This window comes from Haemorhous mexicanus, chromosome 14, assembly GCF_027477595.1.
Source record: "Haemorhous mexicanus isolate bHaeMex1 chromosome 14, bHaeMex1.pri, whole genome shotgun sequence".
NCBI lineage: Eukaryota > Metazoa > Chordata > Aves > Passeriformes > Fringillidae > Haemorhous > Haemorhous mexicanus.
Window position 1 is genome coordinate 15956268 of NC_082354.1, and position 13571 is coordinate 15969838.

Below are 13571 nucleotides of genomic sequence, written 5' to 3' on the forward strand. Positions count from 1 at the left end.
TCCCCTGGACCACCCGTGTCCCACAGTGGCCAAGGGACCTCACCCAGAGCCTCCTCCCCTGCTCCTTTCATGGCATTTTTAGCTATTTCACAGCACTTTTAGGCATATTTCTCTTCTTTTTCCAAGAAATCATTAGCTACTTCTACCCTTTTTTCCCAGAAAAATGGGATTTTGGAGCCAGACTGGATGGTGATTGGAGTGAGGGTCTCCAGCCCATCCTGCTCAAGACCTGCACAGTGTATAAAAGCTTCTCTATGCATTTATAAATAAACTTTCTAAATCCAGTTTATAAAACTTCCAATTAAAACTATAAAATTAGCCAGTTGCATCAAAAAGCAAATTTTTTTTACATTAAAACCTCCATTTTACCTACTTTTTTTTTTTTTTAAACCTTTTAATGTGTCAACTACTCAGGAAGCAATGCAAAACCAAAGTAAGAGTTTCTCTTTTTATTTTTTTTTATTAAGACAATCCCACAGCTGGAAAATGAAACATCCTAGATTACATCAGTGACTTCAAAAAAACTCTAGAAAAAAATCTTTACAAATTTACATTTGTACAATACAAAAAACTAACAGCTCATTGCATATAAATATTACATTTGGTCTGCCAACATGTGGCATCAAAATCCCTGAAGTAATCATTAAAGGGACCTGAGATAGCGGATGTGAAGATATGGGCATAAATATCACCTGAAAAAAAAAATATAGAAAGTAGACATAATTCTAATAGTTTTGTGCATTTTTGGAGTATTTTAAATCCAGAACACGACCTGGACAGCCTAAATCATGTGAATTTTGCTCTGACATCAAGTGGTATTTCTACATGAAATCTGCTTTAATGACTCATGGAGGAATGAAGAGCCTGAATTAATATTTCTACAGAAAAATAATCCTCAGACATTGAGTTCTGAACACACCCGAGCAGCCACCACTCTCTGAGGAAGAATTTTAGGAAGAGATAATGGCAGATTTGGATTTTACCTGCAAATATTCCGGCAGGATTTTACCCCCCTCCCCCCCAAACAGCTCCTCACAGACTCAAAACCCAGGAAGATCTGCAGTGCTTGCCAGTGAAAACCCCCAAACCCAGGAACTGCTCCTGATTTCCCACTGGTGGAATTATTTCCCAACTATTTACACATTTGCCAGCTCCCCAGCGTGGCTGCAGTTACTACCAGGAGTAGTAACTCCAAGTGCTTGGTTTGCCTTGGAAGTCTCACAGACTCGGATCAGGTACCCACATCCACACACAAAAATGTATTTCAGCACCATTTTTAGAACACTAGAGTTAAGGCTGTGACAGCAATTCCCACTGGAAATCTAAATTTTTCAGGGATTCATAGCACAGTTGTGTGAGTTCGCTGTGGGCCGAACACGACGTAGTAAAAATATACAAGCTTCCAACAGGTCTTTGCATTTCTAAGACTAAAAAAAGACAAGTTTTTAGACTAAACTTTGCAGGCTGTTACTTACTGTACATAAAGGAGTTTTTTTACCATGTGTAAACCTCGGATATATTGAAGAGTTGAAAAGTCTCTGTTGCTCATGCGCAGGGATTTGCTATAATACACATTGTAAGAACACAACAGCTCCCTACCTATTAAATATAGAGTTAGCCTTGGAGGGTTAACTGCTCCTTCAGAAATCATCAGTATTTCATAAAACTCTGCAGGATGTTTTTTAAATAAAAAGATAAAATTAAGACATGTAAACACACAAAGATGTTTTTAACCCATGAAATTCATGACAGGACGCTCCAGATATCAGGACACAACATCCACAGACCTACAGCTGTTCACTTTTCCCTGGGGTTCACCACTCAAAGATGGAATGAATCAAGTTTTTATCAAAAATTAGTGATTTTTTTTCATTAAAATTCTGTTATTTGGAGCACAGAGACATTCCTGGCAGATCCAAATGCTTTGCAAGGGTCATCTTGTTTTTGGGAGTCAAGAGAGCCTCCAAATATTTTCCTTTTTGAAGTTAATTAAAAACTCTTTGCCACACCCCTGGTGCCAGCTCCTTTCCATGCCCTCTGAACTACTCAGTCCTTTTGCTTTCCCACAGGAGGAGCAGCTGAGATGGACATTGAGGAAAACATTTCAGGAAAATGAAACTATGGAAACAGTACGCAGAACTTGAAGCAGCCAAAATCCTCCAAGAATTATTTCTCCCCAGTTCTTTTTAGTTTTTGTGTCTGCAGGGTGAGGGTGGTTGGGTTTAGGGGGCGGCCTCTGCTTGGCTGATGGAGAAAGAAGTGATGGAAAGAGGGAGGAGGGATAAAACTGCCCAAATCCATCCTAGTTCAAGCACCAACAGAAAGGTTTGGATTAAACCTAACAGCCTGGCAGCCAAAATAAAATTCATCATGATACCCAAATTTCCAAGAGAATAAATAAATAGCCTATAAAAGGAAACTACAGGACAGAGGTGGGGCATGGCAAAGAGGAAAATAAATGGTGATAGGCAAAATAAAAAGCAGGTGAGGTTTGGGCTAAATAATGGAATTATCAAGGTTGGAAAAGGCTCCAAGATCATCAAGTCCAACCTTCAACCACATCCCATCAAGGCCACTGAACCACCATGGGCCACATGTGCTCAGTTCTTGGATGGTGACTCTGCCACCTCCCTGGGCAGCCTCTTCCACTGACTGACCACTCTTACCATGAAAAAATTTTCCCTAATATCCAAGACAACAGCACCTCACTACTGCCAAACAAGCTCTGCCATCCATGTCCCGGTCTGGAGAGAAAGGGAAGCACTTCAGGGACAGTGGACTGGGGCTGGAAGAAGCTGAGAGCAAAGACACCCAGGATTTCAGCCCTGTCTCTGTGCAGGATGGAGTGTGGGGGCCTGGGGCCTTTCCCAAGGTGTCCCCAAGGGCCCTGAAGTGCCCCAGCAGCTCAGGAATGGGATCTGCCAGTGGGACATCTCAAGGGAACAGAGGCACCAATGCCCAAACATCTGCAGGAACCGAGGAGCTCCTGGCCTGCCTGCTCACCCTCAGGAACCCCATGCACAATCAGACCTTAAATCCCATTCCTTAGGCAGAGCCTGCAGTTTTTTGTTGAGTTCAAGGAAAGACAGCACATTCCTGACTCTGCAGCCTGCCCAGAGCTCAGCTTTTGGTTGGTTTAAATCACTTTAAATCCTGCTTCTGCTGCACCTGGTGGGCTCATCCTAACTTTACCACACTCGTAAGAGGCTCCTGATAGGATTTGGGATTTGAGAGCATCCAAGTTCCTACAAAAGTGTAATTATTCCACAGAACTATGAGAAATCAACTGCCCAACTCAGAGAAAGAATCCAGACACAAATCCAAGCAAAAAGAACAGCTCTAAACCCAAGTTATTTGTCATGCTTATAAAAGGTTCTCATGCACAAAGAAAAAGAAGCTTTTTTTTCATTTTTTACACTAAATTCTGCTGTCCCAGCACCCCCTGCTCTAGCTCATGGTCATGGGACACAGTAATACTTACGCCACAGCAAAGTGATGCTTCACTGGTATCTTCACAGTACAGAGAAAAGATACAGTTAAGAACATATTTAATCTTACTCTAATTGCTGCTAAAATACACCAACTTATAAAATGATTTCTCTGGAATCCCTGTGGTTTCTCTCTCCCCGACCCCTACACAAAATAAATAAGGAATAAGTGGATTTTCGGCCAGTCAGAAATAGAGGAAAAAAGCATTTCTTTTGCATTTCAAGCTTTTCAGGCTTTAGGATAGAACCCATAGTGTTTACATTAGCTCACAGGACTGATCTAAGGGATATGATTCCAACTATGGACTGATGCATACATGCTATTCCTGGTTACCATATGTAAAAAGACCAATCAGTCAAACAAATAATACATTTCTTATAAATATAAATGCATGTATATATACAGATATATGAGAGAGATGATAGGACAGGTGTTTATACTTTAAAGCCCAACACAGAAAGAGGAGAGCCTCTGCACTTGGTTTTTTCCCCACCCCCCATCAAAAACCAAATCAAGTCTAGCAATGGATTACAGCTGATTCCAAACATTCCTTACAAAATTAAAAGCGTGGGTTTTGTACTGTACCATAAACTCACATGAATGAGCAATTTAGGATATACTCTCCTCCATCACAAAACTAAACCTCTGCTTTTTTTATTTTCAAGTCATTTTTGCATCTAACTAGGATTTTTTTTTTTTTTGGAAAGCGAGATAAAATAGCTAGTGCTTAATATAGAAAATCAAAAATTAAATTCCTTCTGCATCTGAGAATATACATGGGTCACTCTATGCTGCCTGAGGTTTTCCAGAATTATTGACCAAGCTGTGCACAGAAGAACTTCAGGATATTGGATGAAAGCTTAAAAAAAACCTAAAAACCTTGAAAAACTCCACTGGAACTTTTTAGTCTGTTCTGACTTGTTCTCTCTGTAACCCGGCTCTGAACTTTCAGACAAGAGGAGGAAATTGGAATCCCACATCCATTCCAGGAGAGCCCAGGAAGGAAGGAAGAGGCTGCTCACCTCCAGCTCAGCCCACGCCACCGCCGAGGTCACCGAGGAGCCAGAGCAGGGATCTCCTCACCAACTGCACTACCACTGCCAGAGGATTTCAAGTCAGCATTTCCCAGGACAACAAGAGCACAGTGCAACAGGAATTCTCTTCTGGAAGCTTGAGACACAAGAGTCAGTCTTGTGTGTGAGGGGGTGACAGCTCCCTCAGCACCTCCGAGGGGCCAATGGGCCCAAACCACATTTCCATGGAGCACGGGGCAGTGGGGGCCAAGCAGCCCCTCTGCACAAGCAAATCCCCACCTGCCCCAAACACCTCTGAGAACCACTGCATTTGTTTTCATGGTGGCAACACAAGGAAGATACAGCTACTCACAACTTCCACCCCTCTACGCTCCTTCTCGCCTCTTCTTCACCATGCTCTGAATAACAGCATCTATTTTCTTTTCAGTTTCCAGTAGTTGTAAATAAGAGGTAGCTGAGCTACTATTAAAAATCATGCTTTGAAGAGGAGGAACCTTTCAAATGTTGAAGTCACCCCTTTAGCTGCACAATCTCGATTAATACTATAAAAATATGAGAGGACAAAAAGAAAATAGATGCAAGTAACTTTTGCATTTGGCACCTTTTGTCTAGATATTCATACTTCTCAAGTATTCTCTTTTTAATAAAGTTAATGCACACATAGGACACACCACATCAAAGGTTTGCTACATATTTACAAGGCACCAACCCTTTGTCACTGTTTTTACACGGATAAAGAACTGATAGAAAGCACATCAGGACCCCCAAAACTGTAGTATGAACATACTTCAGTTCAGCACAATTCCATCAACGTTTGGCCTGGGAAGATTAAAATAATCCAGATCCTTCTTACAATATAGAAACTGTAAACATTTTATAGCTGCCTTTAGGATTGGTGTATTGTGCAAAAGTTATAATTATTACTGTGTCTAAGGATTTATGGCAGAAACCACATAAAAACTCTGTAAGAAGGTGCTATTTCTATAATACAAAAACAAAACGAGGGAGAGAAGTCATAAGCGTGACTCGAAAATGTCATGTTCTTACTGAGAAGCTGGAAGCCTCTGTAATGTGATGAACTCGTAGTGTGTGGGGAAGAATTTCTGTAATTTAAGGCCTAATGACTAAGGCTTGTTTTGACCAATGAAGTGTGGAGATCTGAAGCTTTAAAACAAACACAAACTGACAGGATGGAAAAGCACCACTGTGAAACGTGAGTGGAGTCCCCGCACAACTTGCTTGGTAGAATTTCTGGTAAAATCCCTGCAGTAGAAGGCCATTGAAGTTCTTTTAAAATTGTTCCAAAGTTTTCCATCTGTCAATAATTCCATCCCATGAGATGGCTGACCCTGGCTTTTTCTGTCATTTTCCGCACCCTGCCTGACCTGGAAGTACCAAGGTTCAAAGGATCCTCGGTGTGCACAAAATTGTCATTGTCGGAGTCGTCGTTGTACAGGACAGTTCTCCTGCCCTCGTTCCTGGTTTTGATCCGAGGGGGTCGGCTGAACCTCCCTCCAAACACGTTCTCCCCAAACTGTCCCCCAAAGAGGTTTTCAAACTCATCGTCGGCGAGCCGGGCGCGTTTTGCTCTGGTGGCTCCTCGTGAGGCCCCTCGGCCTCCTCGGCCTCTCCTTCCTCCCCGGCCGCCTCCTCTTCCTCTGCCGCAGCCTCTTCCGCCTCTGCCCCCTCGTCCCCCTCTGCTCCACCTGCCCCACCTGCCCCATCTGCCCCTCCTCCCTGTCCCTCGGCCCTGCCAATTCCGTTTGCCCCCAGTGAGTTTCCGTTTGATTTTGCGTTTGGGTTTTTTGGATTGCACGACTTTGCTGTAGTCGTGGTCGCCGTCGATGTAATCCTGGTCTGTTCTGGAGGTCGATTCCGAGTCGGAATCAGAGCCACTTCTGCTGTCAGAGCTGGAGCTGGATCCTGATTCCCCGCTTTCTGATGAAGACAAACCAGACTTTTCCTTTAATTCTCTCTTCTTTTCCTCCTCCTCTGCCTCCTCCAGGTGCTCATCCTCTTCTGAGGCGCTCAGCAGCTTCCTCTTGACTCCTGCCCGGGGTTCTTTGCCATCCCCATTGGTGAGTGGCCCTTCAGGAGAGTGATCTAAGCAAACACAAAATAACCCCATCAGCATCACACCACAGCCAAACAGGACACAAAAAGTGGAATTTGCTGCTGTTGCCTTTGGGATTCTCTTCAGCTGTCTCTGAGGTGTGCTCAGGGATGTTCCACTGGGAATTACTCAGCCTTTACGTGCTGTGGACATAAGCAGGTGCTCTAAGAGGAAAATCTACCAAAGGAAACACAGTTTTTATCTGCAAGCAATGATTGCAAACTCTCCTGAGCAAGAGTTCAGCGAAGATCCAGGCAAAAAAAGGAGCCTGGAGCGACCAGGTTGAACACAACCATCTAAAACTCAGTCAGGTGAATCCCACCTGGGGTGCCAAGGCACGAAAACTCTAAAATCCATTCAAAACTATATATACACAAAAATAACATTCTGCAAGCAGCATTTATTCCCTATCAAATGCATGTTCTCAAAAGGCTTAGTCCAGAGAATATTAATAGAAAGCATAACTCAAGAGAGTCAATGACACAAGAAAGCTCACTGGGATTGCTGAACACCTTAAATGAAAAGTCAATAAAGTATCTTGCTGGCTTGGGAACCAAAATCCTTCATGTTTTCAGGGTTATGAATCTGACAATGAAGATTAAATATCTTCTTTAAGACAGGAAAAGCTCACCTGCAGCATCCAGCACTGCTACAGCACAGGAGTGTGGACTTGGGAAAGGCTCCAGGGTTCAGGAAATGCCCATGTAGTGCCCACCATGGTGGAAACTCTGAGTAACTCATCCCCCAGATTACCATACCTGAACTGTTTTCCTTCTAATCACAACTACTTTGTTTTGCATGTGAGAAAAATATTTAAATATTTTTGTAAATTTTTTTGCCTCTTTGGTTTCAGCTTGATTAATAAAAGGCAAAGGTTTTGGGGTGGGGATTCTCTTGGTTTGTTTGCTTTCTGTAATTCCTGAAGGAACTGTAGGAGTTTGAGAGCAATCAAGTTTTCCATCTGGAAAGATTTTAAAGGACTTGACTGAAGTCACATGGAATCATCTGCATTCCACACCTCAGACAAGACACCACAGAGTACAGGAGCAAAGTGAATTCAATTTTTTGGTATGGTTTAGGAATATATACAATGCTACACTGAGGCAATAAACATCAGACAGAAGCAAGATCTTTCATCTCTAGTGAAACCAGTCAGTCACAGCACAGAATTATTTCTCACCTTGTTTCACTGGTGTAGATTTGCTCCTGACTGGTCTGCTTTTCCCTGGGTCTATGGCATTTCCACTCCGGCTCTGTGCATTTGAGCCTGATGAAGATGGTTGACCCTCCAGCTCTTCACCAGCGGCCGAACCCAGAGGTTCTTCTGCTGTATCTGAAACTTCAGACAGGACAGCACAAGGGACAGGGTGATTTTTATGCTCTGTTTACAGGGCTGTGTCTGGGGAGGTTCTCTCAACAGCCCAAGTCAGGGTAATCTCACCAAGCTGCTCTGCAGCCACAGAAAAACAGATTCCTCCTGAGTGTAACCCCAAGTAGGATTAATTTAATTAATTATCCTTCACTGCTATAGGAGAGAGGCCTGTACACAGGAAGTCTGGGCTTTTGTCACTGGAATAATTCTTATCACGGCCAGATCCAGTTTCCCAATTCCCCGATCCTTCCCCAGGACTTCCCAACAGCCAAACTCAGCTAAAACAACCTACAGACAACACATTTCAGGACTTTGTTCCTTCAACAGGCAGGTTTTGCATGTGTCTCACGAGGACAAGACTCAACCTGCACAGACAAGCTGCTCTAAGAGAAAGGCTGGGTTTCTCCTCACCATGAGATGAGACTGAAGAGTTAGTCCTGGTCAGGGGCAGTGAGGTATTTTGGTTGGGTTTAGGTTGAATCTTCACTTGCTTCTGTTTCCCTTTTGGGCTGCAAACATAGAATACCCCAAAGAGAAAAATCTGTTATCACCACAGACTCAAATACAAAACTGATTTCTCCTGCAAAGTGATCCCTTCTTCCCAGGTGTGATAACACTACAAATAGTTACACCACGGTGCTGTTTGCTAAAGGTACAGGAGTTTGCAGGGACAAGGTTTTATCCCCCCCTTTTAAAACCATCAGTTTACTTAGATCATGTATCAGATGAAGGCAGGGAAGTGTTACACAACACTTTTTTCAACAGCTAAAAGGTAAAGAGACAGCTGATCTTTCATTTCCTCCAGAGGGAACACTTGTAATCACATCATCTTTCACTTACCAGAATTAGAAACTACAAACTGAGCACGGTTTTAATTCCCAAAAGAGCAAGCTCATCAGGAAATGAGCAACACTGCTGCTGGTTATTCCCAAAAGCACATCTGCCCCTGTCCTCTGGAATGGCAGTGCCAGCCAGACTCACCATCCCTGCTTTACCTGGATGCTCTGCTGGTTGAGGGGGAACTGCTGCTGCTCCTCAGCCGTTTTCGGTACCGAGGCCTTTTCCTCTTCTGACATTGCATTGCTGACTTGTACTCAGAGATGATGTTCTTCATGTGATTCTCAAATAAGGCAGAGAGTCGAAGGGTCATGCTGTAAATCTGCAGTGAGGAAAAATGGTCAGGCTTATTAGAGTTGAATAATTGAAGATCAACCTAAAAACCACCACAGAGATGTCCAGACTTTGTAAAAGAAAAAATTCACAGTGATGTTCCACTATGAGGTTCTTTACAGATTATTTCTTTCCATGGGCCATGTGTACTCTTGCAAAATAAAGTGTTTTCTTAAAAGGATTTAGCAACAGTACAAAGTATTTCCAGAGTTGAAGGAAAATGGATTTCTGGACTACTGTCCCCTTTGTCAATCCCTATGAAGCACGGGAGCAGGCCTTAAGATAACTTGAATACCAAGGAAAAAATAACTGGATTTCACATCTCCTCACCTTTGTTTTTGCACTACATCCCTGGTGAATTGTCCTTACACAACCCTTACAGAGCTACAGAGAAGCAAGCCAAAATGTCCTGAGTCCTAATTTCTGTAAACCAGATGTCAAGATCTTTAAACCACTTTCCTGTCCTCTTTCTAGGCCTTGCTTTTGTGTAGCCTCATCCACAATATGTGCAGTTATCAAGCTGATAGCCTTGTTTACAGGGATAAATTATTGAAAAAATAAAAGCAACTGGTGACCAGTTTTCTGATACAAATATTGCAAAGAACAGCTGCAGTGACCATTGCTTCAAATGAAAATGGATGTTAGAAGTCATCTGGGAGAGCAGAACAAAGGAAGTCTATAACCACAGAATTGGTGTATCCTGGTTATTTTTATTACACCAAGCAGTGCTTTGCTCTTCAGACCTAATTTCATGTGTTTTATTCATGTAGGGCCAAGGTCTTTGTTAAAAAAACAGGCATTAAAATTTATTACTTACACGAGACTTTTTATTAGGAGTGTAAGCTTTAGAGTTGCAGAATATTAAACGAATATCTTTGTAGAATTCCAAGGGACTGGTGTAGTTTCCTGCTTCCAAGGTTTCTTTCACAGTGCTGAAGTCCATGGGAGTGTCTACAATATCTCGATAATCCTGTGAGAACATACAGGAGAAAAATCAAAGCTCTCAAATCCTACAGCAGTAACATCACCTCAGTGGTCATCCAGCAGCCCAAATCATTAGTTTACTCTCAGAGCTGTTGCAGAAAATTCCCTGAAAACATCAGCACATAAAGGGAGAGGACAGAGCCATGCCCAGCATGGATGTTCTGCCAAAGGAGGAAAAATTCTGGGTGTGGAAGCTGCACTTACAGGGTAAGAGAAGAGATCAACAGGCTGCCTGAAAGGCTCTGAGTCCTCTCGTTCATAAATCAGGTTTAAGAGCTGCTGGCACTGCTCCTTCCAAGCATCAGCACTGGCTTTCATGGGCTGCCTCTTCACCCTTCGTCTCACCTGCAGGGAAACAGGTATTGCAGATGGTATCACAATATTCACATTGCTCCCTTGAAGTCCCTACTAATCTCCCAGCATTCTGCAATTAAACCATTACCCAATTAAAACCAGAAATCCAGGAAGATTAAAGCAGAGCTGATGGCACAGCAATATGTAAATCAGACAAATCAAACAATTTCTGGTCATATATAACACTCAAACCCATGAGAAGCTGCAATATTTCAGCCTTGCTATATTTATCAGTTGCATTGAAATTTGACTGCTGGAGATATTTTCTTTAAAATCAAATGAAAACAAAAAATGACAACAGCAGAAATTTTACTCACTCGTCTTTTTCCAGAGGAAGTGCCTGGAGCATCTGAATCCACATCCACTTCTGCCACCTAAAGGCAAAGGGAATGATCACACATAGGCAGGTCTGGAAAACCCTCAGCCATGGAAAAAGGGTTAAAAACCAGCCAACAACAACCACAGGGCACTTGGTGACAGGAACCACAGCACATTTCACTGCACTGAAGGGGAGAAGGTGTCAGGAGAGGGAAGCAGCTCGAGGCAGTGATATCCACGCTGGATTCTACCTGACACTTCACTCCAAGGATCAACTGATGGGAAATGACATAGAATTACATAAGGAAATCAGCTCTGCAGCCTTGTTGACAATGGAGAGCTGTTGTCCTTCTGACTGAGTAACAGCTCCACTTCCCAGCTCCCCTCATTACTCATCCTTCCCACAAAACATCATGTACTGAGAGAAGATTAAAGACAGGCAGTTCCAAGAAGCATTTTTACTTCAGGGAGCTTATTGTCTCAGGTGAGCCTAAACAACCTCATCTCCAAAACTCAGTGCAATTACCCATAAAATAAAGACTCAACAAAAATCAAAATGTCTTTCATGTGCTGAATTTTAAAAAGGAAGGAAATGATCTTACCTCCTCTTCCTCATCAGTACTGCTCAGGTCTTCTGCTTTCACCTTGTTGTAGATTTCCAATATATCAGTACAGCTCTGATCTCTGCAGGACAATGACAAAAACCAAGGAACACAATGAAGGATCCCAGAATTGGAGCTGTGGGGTCTCTGAGGTCCAAACTCACCCAATGAAGCGGAGCAGGACATCTGTCACAATTTTGGCTGCTTTGACTATGGGGCTGTCTGGCTCGTTGAAAGTCCTGGCATTGTGTTCAATGTATCTTACCTCCCACATCAGGGCAGAGATTCTCCTGAAAAATACACAAAATTTAAGGAATGGGATGGAGAGGAAGGTGTATGTTATTTTTCTTCCACATTCAGTAGGATTCTTCAGTAAAAAATGGAATTGGGAATTCAGATCAAGCAGAAACAGGTTGTCCTCAGAGGGGAAAATAAGAGCAGCACATTATTTATTCCCAAATTAACTGGGAAAACCAAGATTTCCAGTTTCCAGCATCATTCAATCTCCTTCTGGCAACTGCAACACAAGCAAAGCCCCTGCTCAAAGGCAGCAGGGATGGAAACAAAGCAAACATGCTCTGCCTCCAACACAGAGCCAGGCTCAGGGTGTTCAATCAACACCACAGCAGCTTTTGCCTTAACAACATGGCCAGCAGAATTTATTATTCAGGAAGACTCACTTTGCCCAAGGCCAATCTGATCTTCTGCAGTTGCTGAAGGAACCTCAAAAAGCATTCAGCTCCACATAATAATAAATGCAATAAATGTCAGCTACAAACCCAAACTCACCTATAAAACCTGTTTTCAAGCCTCCTCCTGATGGTGGTGAGGTCAGTTGGATAAGCAACAACAGTGCAATACATGGGATAGGCACTAAGGTCCACTGGAACAGCAAAGGGATTAGAAATGTCTGCAAGACAAAAGACCACAATGATTTAGATGCCTCCAACGGATGTTACACCAAGATTCCTTTTAATGGTTTCTGGGGTTTCTTTCAAAGAATTCAGCAAAAGCAACACAGATCTACAGCTGAGAAAGTCATTACCCACAGGGCAGGGCTCCTCCTCTTCTACCATCTATTCCTGCTCTTGAAAATGCACTTTTTGTTTAAGTATCACATCTGAGATTTGTGTGCCAGCAGCCAATCTGACTGAAAGGAACGAGGTATTTGCACTTACAACAGGAATACTACAACATGCAACGCTGAGTAAGAACACAGACACGTCCTGGGTGTAAACAGAGGCAGAATTTAAAGCACAGTGTGCTACTAAATGGTTACAAACCATTTACAAGGAATTTGGTGGTGAGGGTATTTAGTGAGGATTTGCTGGTTGGTTTTCAGGGGCTTAATTATGTTTTGCTCTTTCATCTTTAGATATGACCCACTGGGAAGCCCCAGAAAAAAAAGGAGTTTAGCTTGGAAACTGAAGTATGGAATTTAAAAGGCTCTTTTCAGTAATTTAGTTGAATACATTTCAAATACTCCACAGCAAGTCCCAGCACTCCATCCCTTCTACTCTCCAGTCCTGTGCCACCTCCCTGATATTGTTAATCCTTCCCCCTTTTCTCTCCAAACATACCAAGGGAAAGAAGCTGCTCAATCCCTCGGATTACTCGTTCACATTCTTCATCTCTGGAATGGGCCCCCCACTCTCCCTCCTGGGGCTTGTAGAGAAGAGCTGTCAGCTCCTCTGGGGTCACAGGAACTCCAGCACCGACCTCCTCCGGATAAGCAGCTGAAGAGGAACAATTCCAGAGGGTAAATACAGGGCCCCAGAGCTGTTTGCTTTGTGCAGGGACAGGAATCCAACACACACTTACTTCCTTCTGGGATTGGTTCCATGTCCCATGGACTCATCCTCTCTCTTTCATTGTTGTCCCAGCTATTAAAAAATTCATTCAAATGCACAAGTTAGAGCTGAATATAAAGACACCTTTTCTTTACCAGATTTGACCCAAAAGGTCACTCTAGTTAGGAACAAGACATTCCAACTCCCTATTTTCCTCTTGTATCTCCTATACAGTCACTGCACTGCTGTTTATACCAGAATTGTTGCTTTAGGAATAAATTCAAAAATTAAATAAGTAAACATTCAAAATATTCTAAAATAAATAAATAGTAAGTAACAAGTAAG

The 13571-nt window shown here is 42.7% G+C and overlaps 1 protein-coding gene across 1 annotated transcript in view; it reads right to left on the reverse strand.

Annotated features, from left to right (window-relative positions):
* Positions 1-434: 434 nt before the first annotated feature.
* BRWD3 (bromodomain and WD repeat domain containing 3) overlaps positions 435-13571 on the reverse strand; it is a 49272-nt gene continuing 36135 nt past the window's right edge. The window contains exons 29-40 of the mRNA XM_059859225.1: positions 13258-13319; positions 13017-13172; positions 12226-12346; positions 11601-11726; positions 11437-11518; positions 10834-10890; positions 10367-10507; positions 9996-10148; positions 9004-9167; positions 8420-8517; positions 7817-7975; positions 435-6626 (exon numbers count right to left, since the gene is read on the reverse strand). Coding sequence (XP_059715208.1) covers positions 5842-6626; positions 7817-7975; positions 8420-8517; positions 9004-9167; positions 9996-10148; positions 10367-10507; positions 10834-10890; positions 11437-11518; positions 11601-11726; positions 12226-12346; positions 13017-13172; positions 13258-13319 — 2104 coding nt within the window. The 3' untranslated portion in view covers positions 435-5841. The remainder of the gene's footprint in view (positions 6627-7816; positions 7976-8419; positions 8518-9003; positions 9168-9995; positions 10149-10366; positions 10508-10833; positions 10891-11436; positions 11519-11600; positions 11727-12225; positions 12347-13016; positions 13173-13257; positions 13320-13571) is intronic.